The sequence below is a fragment of the Myotis yumanensis genome, unplaced genomic scaffold (assembly GCF_028538775.1).
Source record: "Myotis yumanensis isolate MYYU_CA2020_CCGP unplaced genomic scaffold, mMyoYum1.0.hap1 SCAF_10, whole genome shotgun sequence".
NCBI lineage: Eukaryota > Metazoa > Chordata > Mammalia > Chiroptera > Vespertilionidae > Myotis > Myotis yumanensis.
In genome coordinates, this window is record NW_027223761.1 from 17831615 (window position 1) to 17847235 (window position 15621).

Genomic DNA, 15621 nt, shown 5'->3' on the forward strand with positions numbered 1-15621 from the left:
TCACAGCTGTGAGCGCAGAGGTCAGTGGGCTCACCCCTGTGGCCGCCTAGTGCTTGGGAGAGGGTGGGACTTGGGAGGGCAGTGGCTCAGTCCCTGTTCTCCAGACCCGAACTGGCCACAAGAGGCTTCCATGCCTGCACTGAGAATCTGTCACATGCAACTGCTTCTTTGTGAGCGAAACTTTGTTTTCAGTCTTGACACACGCACACAAATTAGGAAAATGCTAATGTTGCAAGTGCTTGAAGAAACAGAAGAGGCATTGCCAAGGCACTCCCTGGCTCTGCACGGGCAGGTGATTAAGGCTCTGTTTAGGGAGGAACTGAGGTCTGGTGGACAAACATGGAGTTCTAACCACAGCTCAGTTATTAGTCCACAGGAAACATCCTGTTACTATTATAAAGATGAAGTGCTACTTTTTTTTTTTTTTAAAGAAAGAACTTTCTAAGTCTTCCTTTCCATTCTGATTCAGTTCAAGGCTGTGAAGCAGGAAGGTCTCAGGGCAGCCATGCCTGTGACATTAGCTAATCAGACTCCCAAGAAACATTCCATTCCGCTTAGGAGGGCTTTGGAGAATGGTTTGCTCTTGTGGTGGCTTTTAAAATAAACGGAGGGTTGCCAAGCTGAATGGACTCCCTGCGGGGCTGGTGACCTGGTTCTAGGCTGGTGCCCAGCAGGCTTGCCTCCTGGTGGGATGGTGGACACGCCATTAAACATGGCTGCCTGCCTGTTCCCAGTTCTTGGGGGATGAAGTAGAAAGTCTTGTGTCCTCTGTCCCTTCCCATTTTAGAATTGAGAAAACTGAGGCTCAGGGAGTAATAATAACAGCAATAATAACAGCCAACACACAGAGCACTTTGTAGTAACTTATTTATACATGTCTAAGGGTGGGCTACCGGGGCATAATCGCAAGAAAGACGGGGTGACATCCTGGTTTTGCCACGCTGAGTTGGGGACCCCGCATAAGTAACTAAACCTCTCTGAGGCTTAGTGTCCTTGTTTGTCAAATATTGATGATGATACCTATTCTACAGGGTTGTGGTGAGGAGTAGAAATAATGTCAAGTCCCTAGAGTAGTGCCTGGCAGCCAGTAGGCGCCTGCCTGATCACTGGTCTTATTTCTAGTGGGAACACAACGCAGGCCAGTGATAGGATGAGCAGTGCTCTCCAAGCCTGCGCGGCAGCAAGAGTGACCCAAGGCGCAGGTTAAAAATACACATTCCCAGGCCGCATCCTCTGTCGTCTATAGAAAACAATGAGAATCTATGTCATAACAAGCCACCGGGGTAATCCCTACCAGGCGCTTTTGGAACACATCCAGGAACCCTTCATTCCAACTTCTTGGGCTGGCTCTTTTGTTCCCTATGCACCTGCCTTTATATTCAGCAAAGCTGTCACTTTTGCTTGAAGGCAGACATGATTAAAAGGTCAAATATCATTATATTCTCAAAGAGAATGAGCCCTGAATTTTGCACAGTAGATTGATCCCTGAAAAGCTGTTTGCAAATTGGATTTTGGGAGGTGTGTGTGTGTGTGTGTGTGTGTGTGAGGGGGAGAGAGAGAGAGAGAGAGAATAGGCATATATAGGCATATATTTAATTCCATAGTTTGCAATTCAAAGGAATGCTCTCAGTTCAACTAAATTAATATTGTTTGGATGACTTATGTGCTGGGCATGCAGTGATAAGATGCAGCCCATCTTCGAGACTTACTTAGAGTCCCATGAGGAAAATGGTTAAATAAACAGGCAATTACAACATTGTGGCTAGATAAGGTTCACACAGGGAGATAGGAGACCGTGAAGGGGATGCACATCCAACTTGGCTTTGTGGTACCTAAGAAGTTCCAGGGGAAGTAACATCTGAGGAAGAGACCTGTAAATTGGGATCAAGTCTCTCTCTCTCTCTCTCTCTCTTTCTCTCTCTCTCTTTCCAAAGCAAGAAGATACATTTTTCTACTTTACACTCGCAGAAAAGTGCAGGTTCACATCGTAATACCCCTGGATGCACTTATACAAGCTCGTGGCGGCACAGGTTTTGAGCTCCTGAGAGGGGCAAGGCAGAGTGAGGTGTGGTAGGGTGACCTGGGTGAGAAAAACTCAATCCCTGCCCTCAGGTAGTTTGCACCACAGCCCCTCAGGATTCCTGTCTGCTCTCATCTGGGTCATCAATCCAGTGTGATCTGTTTATGACTGAACAGGTAGTTTACTACTCAGGTTTTAACTCCTTTCACTGAAAAGGCTGTGTGCTCTATTTCATCACCACGTGGCGGGGAAATCCGGTTCCCACCAAGACTGCAGTGCAGGCATCCATTTCCTCCAAGAGAAAACCAAAGTGCACGCTGGAGTTCACGGAGCCCGTTTGCCGCGAAGCCGTGGCGGCCTGGAAGGATCCGGAGGGCCTGTGAGTATCGGGGCAGCCCGCAGGCCTGGCATCTTTCCTTCCCGCTGGGCATCATGAACACAACCGCCTTTCAAACCATCTGTCTCTGCCCCAGAAGGGGAGGAGGCAGGGAGGAACATGATTCCTTGTGAATTATGATTGCATCATGTTTAAACAAAAGAGGGCAGTCAGCAGGTGAGGTCCCCTTACCTTCTCTGCTTGTCTGGTAGGAGCTATTTAGTTCCTTTTGGTGTAGGTGTGTTCCTGTCTTCCAGATGGGGAACCCCAAGGTACAAGGGGTACCTGGGGGCAGTACTAGTCACTTGGCGGTTTGTATCCTGCTGCACATAGAATCTATCCAGACTAGTTATTGAAGCTTTCAATATCTCCCCCAAATACTAACCCCGCACTCTCCCATCCCCTGCTTCTCTGAAGGCCAAGCCTAAACCATCCACCTTCTGTTTCTTTGCCATGTTGCTCCCACTTCCTGAGACATTTGCCCCCCAATCTGCCTGGTGAAATTCAATCCATCCTTCAAAGCCCAGCTCAGGTGTCACCTCTCCCCCTGGTTGGAATTCACCCCGCCCCATCCACCTTGTACTCCTTGGTCTGACTCTTTCTCTCATTACTGGCTTAGCTTTCCCCATCCTCAGTTTCCTCCTCTGTGCGTGGGCACAGTAGTAATATCCGTAGTGATCTTTAACCTCTTCAGGAACCTGAACTTTGATGATGTGATGAAAGCTGCCAGAAGAGCTAATGTTTATTGGGGCCCACTCAGTATCAGGCCAAATGTTTATGACTTTCCCTCTTTCTATCTCACGTAACCATCAATCAAGTCTCTCTAGCCAGGTACGACTATTGTCTTTATCTCACAGGTGAGAAAAGGAGGCCCGGAGAGGTGAGATGCCTGTCCCCAGGGCACACAGCTGTAGTACGAGCGCAGCCAGTGCTGGGGTCCTAATGATACCGGAACCGGTGAGCAGGAATTTTTCCCGGGGTCTTGTCCCACGGAATCGAAGAATGAAGCCACGGGTCAGAGGCGTTCAAACAAGGCAGGAATTCATTGCAAACAAACACAGGCCCCCAAAGCATTCTGCTCTTCCCCCTCATATTGGCTAAAGGCCTGCTCTGTGTCTATCTGTGCCACTAGCCTCGTTTCAAAACACCCTGTTTTTCTGCTATCCATCCTGTTTTCTGCAAAACACATTTTTTTGTTTTGTTTCAGCTAGCTCCACGATTCCTCCTCCTTACACCCCTCACCCTTTCTGCCTGATTCTGCTTTAACTCCTTTCATTCCCCTCTCTGATTAGGAAACCCCGACTGCTATTGGGAACAGAGGCAAGGACCACTCTAGCTGCTTCCTGATGAGTGGAGGCATTGATTGGAAGCAGCAGTCAGGGTTCCATCGGAGGTGGGCGATCTAGGGGTCCACGGAAGAAGGAATTGGCAGCCTCCATCTGTGGTTCCACGTGCAGGACCATTTTCAGCTTTATAGCCTCAAGAAGAAACAAAATGTATTAGGAGGTTTCATAAGCAAGGGCCAAAGATGAGCGCCAGTATGAGCATTAAGAGGGGTCCTGCTAGAGGTAAAAGCCAGGAGACACAGTTAAGATTCTGTAGCCAGGTGCCCCAAGATTCTGAAAGCTGTTGTCGGACTTTTGAGGCTTTACCAATGAAATTTGTAGCTCCATCCCTTACTATGCAGACTGATTGGCATAAAAAGAGCATTCTTCCTCTAGAAATAGGCATAGCCTTCCCCCCACCCCCCTTTCTGGGCTGTGAGAAGGTCAAGTCCTCTCCGATTTTGGAGGGTAACTCTGCCAGTGAGTCTATTTGATCCTGTCAATTTCCTCTAAGGGTAGATTGATAGGATGCCTTCCTGAGTCTCTCCAAAAAGGGCTGAAGGGTTCTCACCTGCCCCTTGTGTAATAGTGGCCAGCTTAGAGTAAGTAACGGGTTTGGTTTTACTACACTTAAGGCCCTCGATTATGCAAACCTGGCAATGTCTTATTTTCCACATCTCTTGGTCAGCTTCCCAATTGGGGCCCATTAGGGGAACTGCCTCTTCTCCTGTTAAACAATTTTTTCTTTGCTCCTCTGGATCAGGGTACCCAGGGGCCACAGTAAGGTAAACCTGATCTCCAAATTCCCTGGCTTTTTGTAATGTAGTCTTCTTTTCAGAGGGGGACAGAGTCTGTCCCAAGAGTATCATGAGATCTCTGTAAGGCAATTCGAACATTTGGGTAAGACTCTGGAAGACGTCTATATATTTACTAGAGGCCTGGTGCACAAAATTTGTTCACGGGGGTTGGGGGTTCCCTCAGCCCGGCCTGCACCCTCTCCAATCCGAGACCCCTCGGGGGACATCCCTCTCACAATCTGGGTCCTAATTGCTCACCTGTCTGCCTGCCTAATCGCCCTTAATCCCTCTGCCTGCCTGATTGCCCTTAACCGCTCTCCCCTGCTGGCCTGATTGCCTCTAACCACTCTGCCTGCCTGCTTGATCGCCCCTAACTGCCTCTGCCTTGACCTCCCCCCCCCTCCCGTGGCTTTGTCTGGAAGGACGTCCAGAAGATGTCTGGTCTATCAGGCCTAGTTAGCATATTACCCTTTTATTAGTATAGATTGGGATCATCTGAAAATTTCCCCAGGTTTCTCTTGACCTCCTTTACTCCTGCAAAGAGAAGGAGACCTGTACCATGGAGACACCAAATGCCATTTGATTTAACCCATGTCTGTTCCCTACAATGCCCCCAGTGACATGCATATTTTTGTAGGGCACACATCCTTTCCTGTAGGATGAGAATGAAGGTGGTTTGCAAGCAGATGGTCTGTAGGAGTGGAATTCCATGTCTTGCCCCCCCTGCCCCGCTCCTAGGGGTCACAATGGCCTTTTAGACTTGTATCTGCTGGGGCCCTCCCAAAAGTAGGCTGTAAACTGTGGCCTTTTAGAAAAACGGGGCTCATTCAGGACCACTAGATGGGAATGGCCCTCACTTTAAGATTATGTGCCCTGTGCAGGGTCAATAGGCTGGCATGGAAATATGCCCTCTCAGGGGGGGCACAGAGTCAACTGTCTGTGGCAGGTGGAGGAATGACAGAGGGCTTGCCAGAAGGTCTCGGGGTCATGGGAGTCACATGCTGGGAGTGGGAGGAAAGAAATAGGTCCCCATTGCCCTGGAAAGCCACGAGCCATGTTCCACGGGCACCAGAGACCCAGTGGGGGAGACGGTCCTTAGAGCCATCTGAGGAGTCCAGCTCCCATGGTGTAAACAGGGACCGGCAAGTGGAGACTGTAAAGGTTAATTTAGGGGGGTCTGGCCCAAGGAGCCGCAGGTCCTCATTGGGGAAGGGTGGCTCAAACAAAAAGGGGTTCCCATGTGAAGCCATTGGAGCAGGGGTCCTCAAACTATGGCCCGCGGGCTACATGCAAATACAAATATTGTATTTGTTCCCGTTTTGTTTTTTTACTTCAAAATAAGATATGTGCAGTGTGCATAGGAATTTGTTGATAGTTTTTTTTTAAACTATAGTCCGGCCCTCCAACGGTCTGAGGGACAGTGAACTGGCCCCCTGTTTAAAAAGTTTGAGGACCCCTGCATTGGAGCATCCATTCAAAGAGGGCAACAGAGGTAGCAAGGGTAGCGAGCCTCTAACCAAATATCCTATTGGGGACACAGGCCGGGAGTGGGTCAAGTGTTGTGGGTCAAAGTGCGCTGTTTATGGAGAGAGCTCCCAGAGGAAGTGCTCTCGCTTTCACGTGCCTCAGTTTCTCTCCCTGGCTATCTAAAACAGCTGTGAGGGCCCAGAGTGCTGGGTGACCAGCTCTTATGTACACTCCCTGGATGGTCAGTGTAATCACAATTGTATTCCCTATGAGGCCCCTGCACGTCTTAGGGTTCAACCTCAGACACCTTTGCAAGGTCCTTACTCATCTAAGGACATTGGAGAGACTCAAACCAGAGGGAGCAATTTGCCTCTTTGATCTTCTGATCTTCGGGACTTGGGCACTCAGGCAGTCGTTGGCCCGAGGGGGCCTAATGCCTTCTAACCCTGCCCAGTGCGGGCTCTCTGCCTCCCTGGCCCGGGATCGGGGTGTGGAGAACACAGCACTCGCTTCTACAATTCAGGGGGTCAAGGAACCCGAGCCCACCCCCGGCCAAGTCAATCAGGCCTTCACCTGGCTGCTGTAAATGCAGGCCTGGCTTGCCCTCAGCAGGGACTCCAGGCAGCATCTGGTGACCCAAACCCGGGGCCTCGGAGCAGGACCGAGGCTGAGTGCGGGCTCGCGGCGCGAGCAGCAGAGCCACCTCCCGGTCCCGGTCCCAGGAATGTGGGAGGGCCAGGCGGCCAGGCGGCGAGGCGGGGGCGCTTCCTCTGCCCGCGGGAGGGGAGCCGCCGGGGCGTGCGCGGGGCGCGCTGCCGCCCCCTCCCCACCACCCGACCGGCCGGGCGGGGGCGGGGGCTCCCGCGGAGGGCGGCGAGGGGCCGCGGGGCTCGGCAGCGCTGGGCCGGCCGGGCGGGAGGAAGCGATGAATATTCAGAGGGGGAGGGGAGCGGAGGGCGGGAGCGCTCGCCGCGGCTCCCTGCAGCCCGAGCCGCATGACGAGCAGAGGAGGCAGAGGGAGCCGCCGGAGCCGCGGGAGCCGGGGTCCCGTCGCCGCGCACGGGGGGTGGGCGCCGCTCGCTCCGCCCCGCGAATCTCCTGCGCGCCCAGGGACGCGTCCCTCCCGTGACCGCCTCGTCGGGCCCAGCCTTGTGGCTGCGGCCGCTGCCATGTCCCGGGGGAAGCCCGGGGCGGGCGGAGCGGGGACTAGGCGGACCGGCTGGAGGAGGCGGAGGCGGAGGCGGTGGCTGGAAGCGGCGATCGGAGCGCCCCGGCTCGGGCGCACGGCGGGGCCCGACTCGCGCGGCCCGGGCACGTTCCAGGGCGCGCGGGGCATGAAGCCGGCGGCGCGGGAGGCGCGGCCCCCTCGGCGCTCGCCCGGACTGCGCTGGGCGCTGCCGCTGCTGCTGCTGCTGTGTCGCCTGGGCCAGGTGAGCGGCCGGGGCCCGGGCGGGGGAGGGAGGGACGGAGCGAGGGAGGGACAGGACTGGCATCCCCGGCACCTGCCTGCGGTGCCCGCCTGCGGGGTTGGGGGTTCGAGGGCCCGAGTCCTGGAGCCCCTCTCCTGAAGGGCTCGCGGGCAGCCGCCGGCCTTGCCGGACACCGAGCCCGTTACCCGGCTGCCGGGCACCCGAGGGCGGGCGGCGGGCTCCCGGTCCCGGGGTGCGCGGAGCCTCCCCGAGGACACCCCCGCGGGCTCCAGGCCGTCTTTGGCCCGCCCTTCCCGGAGCTGGTCCCGCCCGCAGGCCGAGCTCGCCCGCCCGAGGCGGCTGGAGGGGGCGTGTGTGCCGAGGGCGCCGGGCGCGGAGCGGGCCGACCCGGCCTGCGGGGCCCGAGGGGCCGGGCCGAAGGGCAGCGGCGGCAGGCGGGGGCCAGACCGGGCCAGGCCGGCGGGCGGGGGAAGAGGCGCGGGGCCTCCGGATCGAGGGCACCGCTTCCTGGGAGAGTTCCCACCCTGGGGCCAGGGGGCCGCCCGCGGGGGTCCCTCCCGCGGACCGTCCTCTTCCCGGGGAAGCCGCTTGCTCCCCTGGGGGCTTCCTTCGGGCCCGGCGGGCATCGGCTCTCCCCCCACTGCCCAGCGTCCTCGCTTCGCTGTTCAGCTAGTGCTGCACCCGGCCTGGCGGTGAGCGATCGGAAAGCTCCGGTTCCCCTGGGTGGTGTTCCCACCGGGGGCGGCGGGCAGCTGGAGGCGCCCCCCTCGCAGAGGGCACCGGAGGGAGAAGTGAAAGAGCAGGGCGCCAGCCCCGGCCCGGCTCCTCACAGCCTTCGAGGAGCCGCTCCGTCTTGCACCCGCAACGGAGAGGGCCCTGGTGACACCCCACTGCGCATTTTGCTCATGAAAATCTTGCTTGTTTTATACAGACAGGAGCTCCCAGGGGCTGATGTGTGAAACCTGGGAAGTGAGTTATTGACTTGGGAGAGAACCTGGGTTCGGGGAAAACTTCTCACGCACAAACACAGGATGGTCTGAGAGCAGAAGCACCAGCCTTGGGGAGTAGTGCCGCCCAGCAGGCCGGCGGAGACGGAGCTCCGGGTGCTGATGTCCACTCTCAGTTGTCCCCAGCTGGCCCTGGACAGGCTGTCCTGAGGCCTGGGAGGCAGTGGGACCTCCTGCAGGAAAGACTGGATCAGGTGTTAGAAGGAGCTCCAGGGCCAGGCGTAGGGCCTGGACTTGCTCTCCATCTTCAGGCCCCTGCATCCTCAGCTAACAGCATTTGTAGGATGGGGACCACCACCTGCCCCAGAGATTGTTGGGGGCTTCCCCTGGCCAGTGTCTGAAAGAGCTTTGAAGACATCAGACGGTGTCCAGATGGGATTATCATGAAGGGCGAGTGGGTGATCATCTCCCTCTTCCTGTAAGGAAGCTTGTGGAGAGCAACCTATGAGATTAAAAAAAAAAAGGCCTCATAAATGAAGATGGCATGCGCCAAAGTTTATACTAAAGAAATCCTCGATTTTCACTTATTTTAGTTTGATTTGGTACATGCATGTTATATTATTAATATGTTTGCTTCAGTCGTGGTGGCTGTTAGCTATGCTTTGAACCAGCAAAACATTTCTTGGGTAAATTTATTTCTTGCCCAATCCTTCCTTGTATTTCAGCAGCATGTTGCCGCCACCCTACACTTGTCCCCTATTCAGACAGTTCCTTCTGCTCTAATTTGTTCTGTGAAAACACAAGAGGACTCTATTTCTCATTTTGGGATATGTTATAAAATAGAAAGTCTAAAAAGCATCTCCCAAATCCACATTTGGCAGTTCATTTTGAAATTAGATATTTCAGGGAATCAGTGCATTTTTGAACTGAACCAACTTTTAAGGTAGCTCAAACCCTGTATTTTATTTTTTAATCCTAGAGAGATGGGGGGGGGGGGGGGAGATAGAAAGATAGCCATTGATGTGAGAGAGAAACATCGATTGGTTACCTCCCGTACTCGCCCCAAACAAAGATCAAACCCACCACCTAGGTATGTACCCTGACTGGGATTCAAACCTGCAAGCTTTTTGGTGTACAGGATGATGCTTCAACCAACTGAGCCACCCGGCCAGGGTAACCCCTTATTTCTTTTAGATGAGGCGATTGAGGCCCAGAGAAGACAGTGAGCAGGCTGAGGTCACTTGGCAAGACTGTAGAGATGTTGAGTCTGGAACCTGTGTCGCCTGCCTGTGCCTCGTATTTTCATGATGCTCTGAGTGTGTGCCCGCGCCATATTTTCACTTTGCTCTTACTTTTAACTTTATGTACCGTCCGTCCTCATTGTGCATATTCCTGAAACTGTGAATGTAAACTGAATTGTTCAACATCAAATCATGTTTGAAGTTGGAAGTCATATTTGAGATTTCTGAAGCTTGTGCATTTAGGAAATGTGGGTGAAGGTACCTGACTACCTCTCTGATACTGGATTGATTTCATGTGGTTTGGATAGTGTGTGTGTGTGTGTGTGTGTGTGTGTGTGTGTGTATGTGTTAGAATGGAATCGACTCTAGCAGGTTAAGAAAATGGACAAGTCATGGAAAAGACGCAGTTCTATTGGGACATGAATGAGGTCGGATGTGGAAGCTGGAAGGCTGAGATGCTGGAGGGCTCAGTGCTTAGTAGGTCTGGGAAAGCAGTTTTTGAAACTGGAGTCCCATTCCCCTTCTCCAAGACAGGAAGGCCGGTCGGAGATGATACCAGCATGAGGACTTTGCTGGTAGCACGGTCTGACTCCACCCATGCTCCCAGCATTTTTGCACACTAATTTTGGTTTATGTGTATGTTTTAGGCAGTGTGACAAAGCGACCCCTCCCCCCACCTCCGCCTCCTTCTCTTCAGAAATGTAGTCCTGACAGATTCTTTATAAGATCAGCTTGATAGTGGGCTGCTTTGAAAAAAAAAAAAAAAAAAGCTGGAGACTGACAGCTGTTTTGTTGGTTTATAGTGTTGTGGGTTTGCTTTTTCTTTGCTTTCTTGTTTACTAGGGAATAATAATTATTTATTCTCTATTCTAGCTAATCCTTGAGCCTGCTTACCTACCTGCTTCATCCACAGCATGAAAAATATTTTGACTCCTCTTGATATTGCTTGTTAAGTTCTCATATGGGTGACTTTAAATATTTCTGTTTTGTTTCAGAACAACAACGGAAAAACCAAATGGTTATGTTCTGTTTGCAGACAGTTTAAGAAAACAGAGCAAATTGGTTTATGGTTAGACTATGACTTTGAGCTGACTTCAAGTTCAGCCCCATGATAAAGAGGACTGTGGAATGCCCAAGCCTTCCTAGGCAGGGAGAATGAATCCTGGCTCCCGAGTGAGCAATTTTGGTCAGCAAAGAGGTTATTTAGCTCCTAAAAGTAATTTTTGCTTGGGTTGAGGCCTCGGCAGAGTTGCTGAGTGACTGTAGGCCTAGGTTTAGCCAGCACATCATCAGCAATTACTTCTTAGTTCATTCACTGCTCGGCCAAGGGAATTATTTTGAGTGCAGTGTAAGAGGCAATTTTCTGTGCATTTCCCTCCTAACATAATGGTGTTGGTGATATTGTAATTAATAGGTACCATTGCACGTGGCAGGCACTGTGCTAAGGGCTTCAACGCATTTCCTCATTTGGTCATTTCAGAAATAGTAAGAGTTGGATGTTGTCAGGTTCCCATTTTATCTGAGAAAACAGGTTCAGAAGTTACCAAAGACTCATAAGTAATAGGTGCCAGAGCCCAGCCCCATGTCTCCATGGCCCCAGGTTACTGTCCGGTGCTGGGAGAAGTCACGTGTTTAAGAGGAGGTCTTAAACCAAGAGCGTGCCACCAAGAGGGGAGACTTCCGTGGTGAAGGACAGGCTTGTGGGGCCTGGACCCTGAAGGGGCTGGGAGTCATTCTGGGTTTTCTGCATCCTAAACCCTGTAGCATCTGCTCCGTTTGTAACGCCGACAACCCAGGGACCCTCTTTCTTGCTCATGGTTCTTTGGGAGCCTGAGTTTACGAGGCAAGTGGAGACAGAGTGGGGTCTGGTATGGGAACACCTGGGTTCAAGTTCGTGCTCTGCCACTTACTAGTAGTAGCTGCATAAACTTGGGCAAGTCACTTAACCTCTGAGACTCCGCATTTCCTTATCTGGAAAATGGGACTAACACTTCCTGCTCCCCTGGGCGGTTGAGAGGATCAAAGAAGATAGAACAGGAACTGCTATGTACAATCTAAGGCACCGTTCAATTGCTAGTTGTGGCTGCTGCTATTTGGGGGAGTAGAAGTGGGGCTTCAGATCGCCAGTTTATATAAGAAATACTTACCAAGCATTTTCCACAGCGTGTTTCCTGGGGGGCTGTGCAAGATCAACTTAGCTCAGTCCCAAAACATTCTTTTAAATGTTAAGAATTATTTATTTTTTGCGGGGGGAGGTATCAGTATTAAAAATTGTAAGTTGCCTATCGAGCCCATGATTTTATAGGTAGAATGAGGCTATCTGTAGGGTCATAGTAAACACGTGTATTCAAATAGAATAAAAAGGTGAGCTATGGAAAAATATGGTGGAATAATTTTAGAAGGATGGTGTGGTTCTGGCAAACTGTACAGGTGATACATTGCTGAAGTTTGGAAAATATAGGCACCGAGTGGAGGCCGTGTGCTGAACAAGAAAAGCAGCCCGCCTTGCAAGGCCTTGGGGGTGAGAGGTTTCTTCCGTAGCCCCAGCTAACTGGCCACACTTGGGAGATAGGCCGTGCGTGTGATGTCCTTGTTGTCCCTGCAGAGAAAGGGCTGGCACAGGATTTGTCAGAGGAGTGGTGAGTCTCCGTGGCGACCCCTGGAGTGGCGGCTACCTCAGACAAGGGACGCGCAGAGCAATTTCTATCCCGACCTCGCATGGCTGGCTTTCCATTGGCGTTTCTGGTGACCCCTCGGAGGACGGGAGCTGTAGGAAATTTGTTATTACTTCTTTATTAGTGAAGCTGCAGTCTTCCCATTGTCTCAGAATTTCCATGGCATGTAAATGCCTGGGTGAGGGGTGGCAGTGGGGCAGCAGATGGGGGGCATTTTGAAAGCAAGCTAGTGTCAGCTCCCACAGAAGGTCTAATTTTAAACATGCAAATAATTTTCAGTTCCACTTTTCCTTCTTCCTGTTTGAGGGAAGCTGTACCCGGCTGCCATTTCTGAGGCTTGAGCAGACAATGTCGTTTTTATGCCACAAACTATCTCCTTCTGCGGGGCAGGCATGGGGTGTGTTTTTCTGGGTGCTTGTGCCGGGTCCCGGCCCATGGTTGTTTCATGGCTTCTGAGTAAGTGAATGAGTGAAAACTTAGCACCAATTTGGAGTCCATAACACAGTGATTCTTACTCTTTCTGGGGAGGGGGAGGTATGAGACCCTCAGAGCATGTACAAGGGGAAGAATTCTCTCCCCCGAAGAAATGAAAATTTATAATTTTGTATCCAATTGCAGGGATTTCATAGAAGCTTTAAAAAAATAATTGTATTTATTAATTTGAGAGAGGAAGGGAAAGAGAGAGACATTAATTTGTTGTTCCACTTATTTATGCATTAATGAATTGCCTCTTGTATGTGCCCTGACCAGGGATCAAACCTGCAACCTTGGTGTATCAGGACAATGCTCTAACCAACTGAGTTATCCAGCCAGGGGCATAAAAACTTTAAAATAGCCCATGAGAGCCAGGTTAAAAACCATGCAATCTAAAACTGGGTAACAAAACAGTACCCATCCTCTTTAAAGATAACCCCATTGGGATCCTTGCTTTCCTTCTAGGGAAAAAAAAAAAAAATGTTTCTCTGTAATGTAGACAAGTATCTATGTTCATCTTTCTAAAAACATACTTAGGCTTTTAATTTTACTTAGTTATCTTAACGATGATTTCATATTTGTACCAATAGCTTTAACTCATTTTAAAAAATGACTGCCTATTATTATGATGTGAAATGAACCATAATTTAGTTGACCATCCTCTGTCAATGGACACTAGTTAATTTTAGTCTCTCTCCCCTCCTCTTACGCATCATACTTCAGAGAATGTCTTTGGTGCATCTTTCATGTAACCTTCATGAGGATACTCATAGAGTAAGTTTTTAATTTTAGGATTGCTGGATTAGAGGGTATATGCATTTAAAAATTTGATTCTGTTGTGAACTTGTCCTCCAGAAATGTTATCTCAGTTTGTACCTGCCCCCATAGGTTTGGACAGTGTTTCTCCATACCATTAGGTGAATTGAAGATTGTTAAATTTTGAGGTGAAAAATTGTATTCTGTTACTTTTATTAATAATTTTTTCTTTATTTTAAAAAGAAATTATATTTATAATTTCGAGTTGTGCACTTCTCCCCTTCATTTTGGGCTATTTGCATATCTTTCTCTTCCCCCCTCCCCCTTTTAAAATTAACTCCTGTTCATTAATAAAAAAAAAAGGTTACCTTTTGTTATCCATTTGCACAAGATCTTTGGAATTAAGGAAGTTACTGTTTTGGTTTCATTTGTTGTGCAAATATATATATTTCCAGTTATTTTAGATACAGCCCTTGTTTCTCAGGAACACAGATCCCTGGATGGTGAAGTGAGTATAGAACTTGGAGCCAAGCAGCCTGGTTGAAATCCTGGCTCTACCACTAACTAGCTGTGTGATCTTGGACTGGTGCCTTAACTGTTCTGATCCTTGTTGTTCACGTTTCTAAAATGCCAATAATAATAGTCTGTGCTGACCTGGCCATTGTGGCTCAGTTGGTTGGAACATTGTCCCCCACACTGAAAGGTTGTGGGTTCGATTTCTGGTCAGGGCACCTACGGGAAGGAAACCAATCCGTTTCTCTCTCCGTCCCTTCCGGTTTCCCTCCTTCCCTTTTTCCTTCCTTCCCTCCCTTCCCCTCTTTCTAAAATCAATAAGCATGTCCTCAGGTGAGGATTAAAAAAGAAAAGGATTTCCTCTCACACAGGACAGTTAGATAAGTAAGATCACATTATGTTAAAGATCCTTGTGACTGGATATAGAAGTATATGAACAACTTACAAAATATTCCATTTACTCGAATTACATTTTAAAGTTAGGGCAAAAGGCCATACTTATGAGTTGTTAAAATTATGCTACAAAGAGATTAAACCCACAGTGGTTTGTGTACATACATACCTGTGTATGTATGTATTAAACAACTCGTGTATGTATGTATTAAAATAATGTAATGAGGAGCAATAAAGTCTTCCCGATAGCACAATTTAAGTTATTTCTCATTTGACAAGTGAATAGAATTGAATTAACAAATGACCACGAGATATGACTGGAGTGGCCATTGTGGTTCTAGCCCCAAAGGAACATAGGGATACTGACCACATCCTTTACAAAACAAAAACAGGCTTGCATTGGCTTAAGCACTTTTCTTTACCTTGCGACCTGGCCAGCTTGGCTGTGGCCACCTCCTAGGAGTCTCTGGGTACATTTTGTGTAGGGCTAAGAGGAGTATTTATGCCAACAACTGCAAGTTACAGACGTAACCCTTGGTTATATTGCGGGAGAGGGGAGGGAGATGGGAGGCCCAGGGAGTCTGTGCTGACTGCCACCCGTTTCCATGGCAGCAAGGTGATCTTACATTTCCTGCTGCTGGCTCAGGAGCTTGGCCTCATCACCACATGCCCATCATGTGACCTCATGCCTGCCTCCGTTCCTCGTTCTTCGAGTTTATCTCATCCTGCAAACCACTCTACCTGAGATCACCTTTCCCTTTATTCTCTGATCCTATATTTCCTGTCCTTGTGTCCTGGGGGTTCTTCCTTCCTTACTGAGAGTGGACCACATGGGTGGACCCCCTGGGACCTGCTCCTGTGGGTTGGTTACAGGTATGGAGGGACATGGCAGCCCAGTGCTGTGTGCACTGGCGTTGGAGGCTGTTTGCTAGCCGTGTGACCTTGGGCCAGCTCTTCTAATGCTTGGAGCCTCGTTTGTTCTCATCTGGAAAATGGGGACAACAAGAATACCTACCTCATAGGGTCTTGAGGATTAAATCAATATGCATAACAAGATCTTATCATGAAACAAACCTTCCAAAGATGTTGGCTGTTGTTTCATTATCTTATTTTGCTGGGAGACTGGCATAATTTACTACTTCAGAAAATCTTTAAAAATTATTTCTACCTTATAGTTTACAGGCCTTCAACATATATGAGCTCATTA

The 15621-nt window shown here is 50.0% G+C and overlaps 1 protein-coding gene across 1 annotated transcript in view; it reads left to right on the forward strand.

Moving 5' to 3' along the window:
• The first annotated feature begins 7116 nt into the window (after positions 1 to 7116).
• PTPRJ (protein tyrosine phosphatase receptor type J) overlaps positions 7117 to 15621 on the forward strand; it is a 139488-nt gene continuing 130983 nt past the window's right edge. The window contains exon 1 of the mRNA XM_070428014.1: positions 7117 to 7415. Within this exon, the coding sequence (XP_070284115.1) occupies positions 7155 to 7415 (261 nt within the window). The 5' untranslated portion in view covers positions 7117 to 7154. The remainder of the gene's footprint in view (positions 7416 to 15621) is intronic.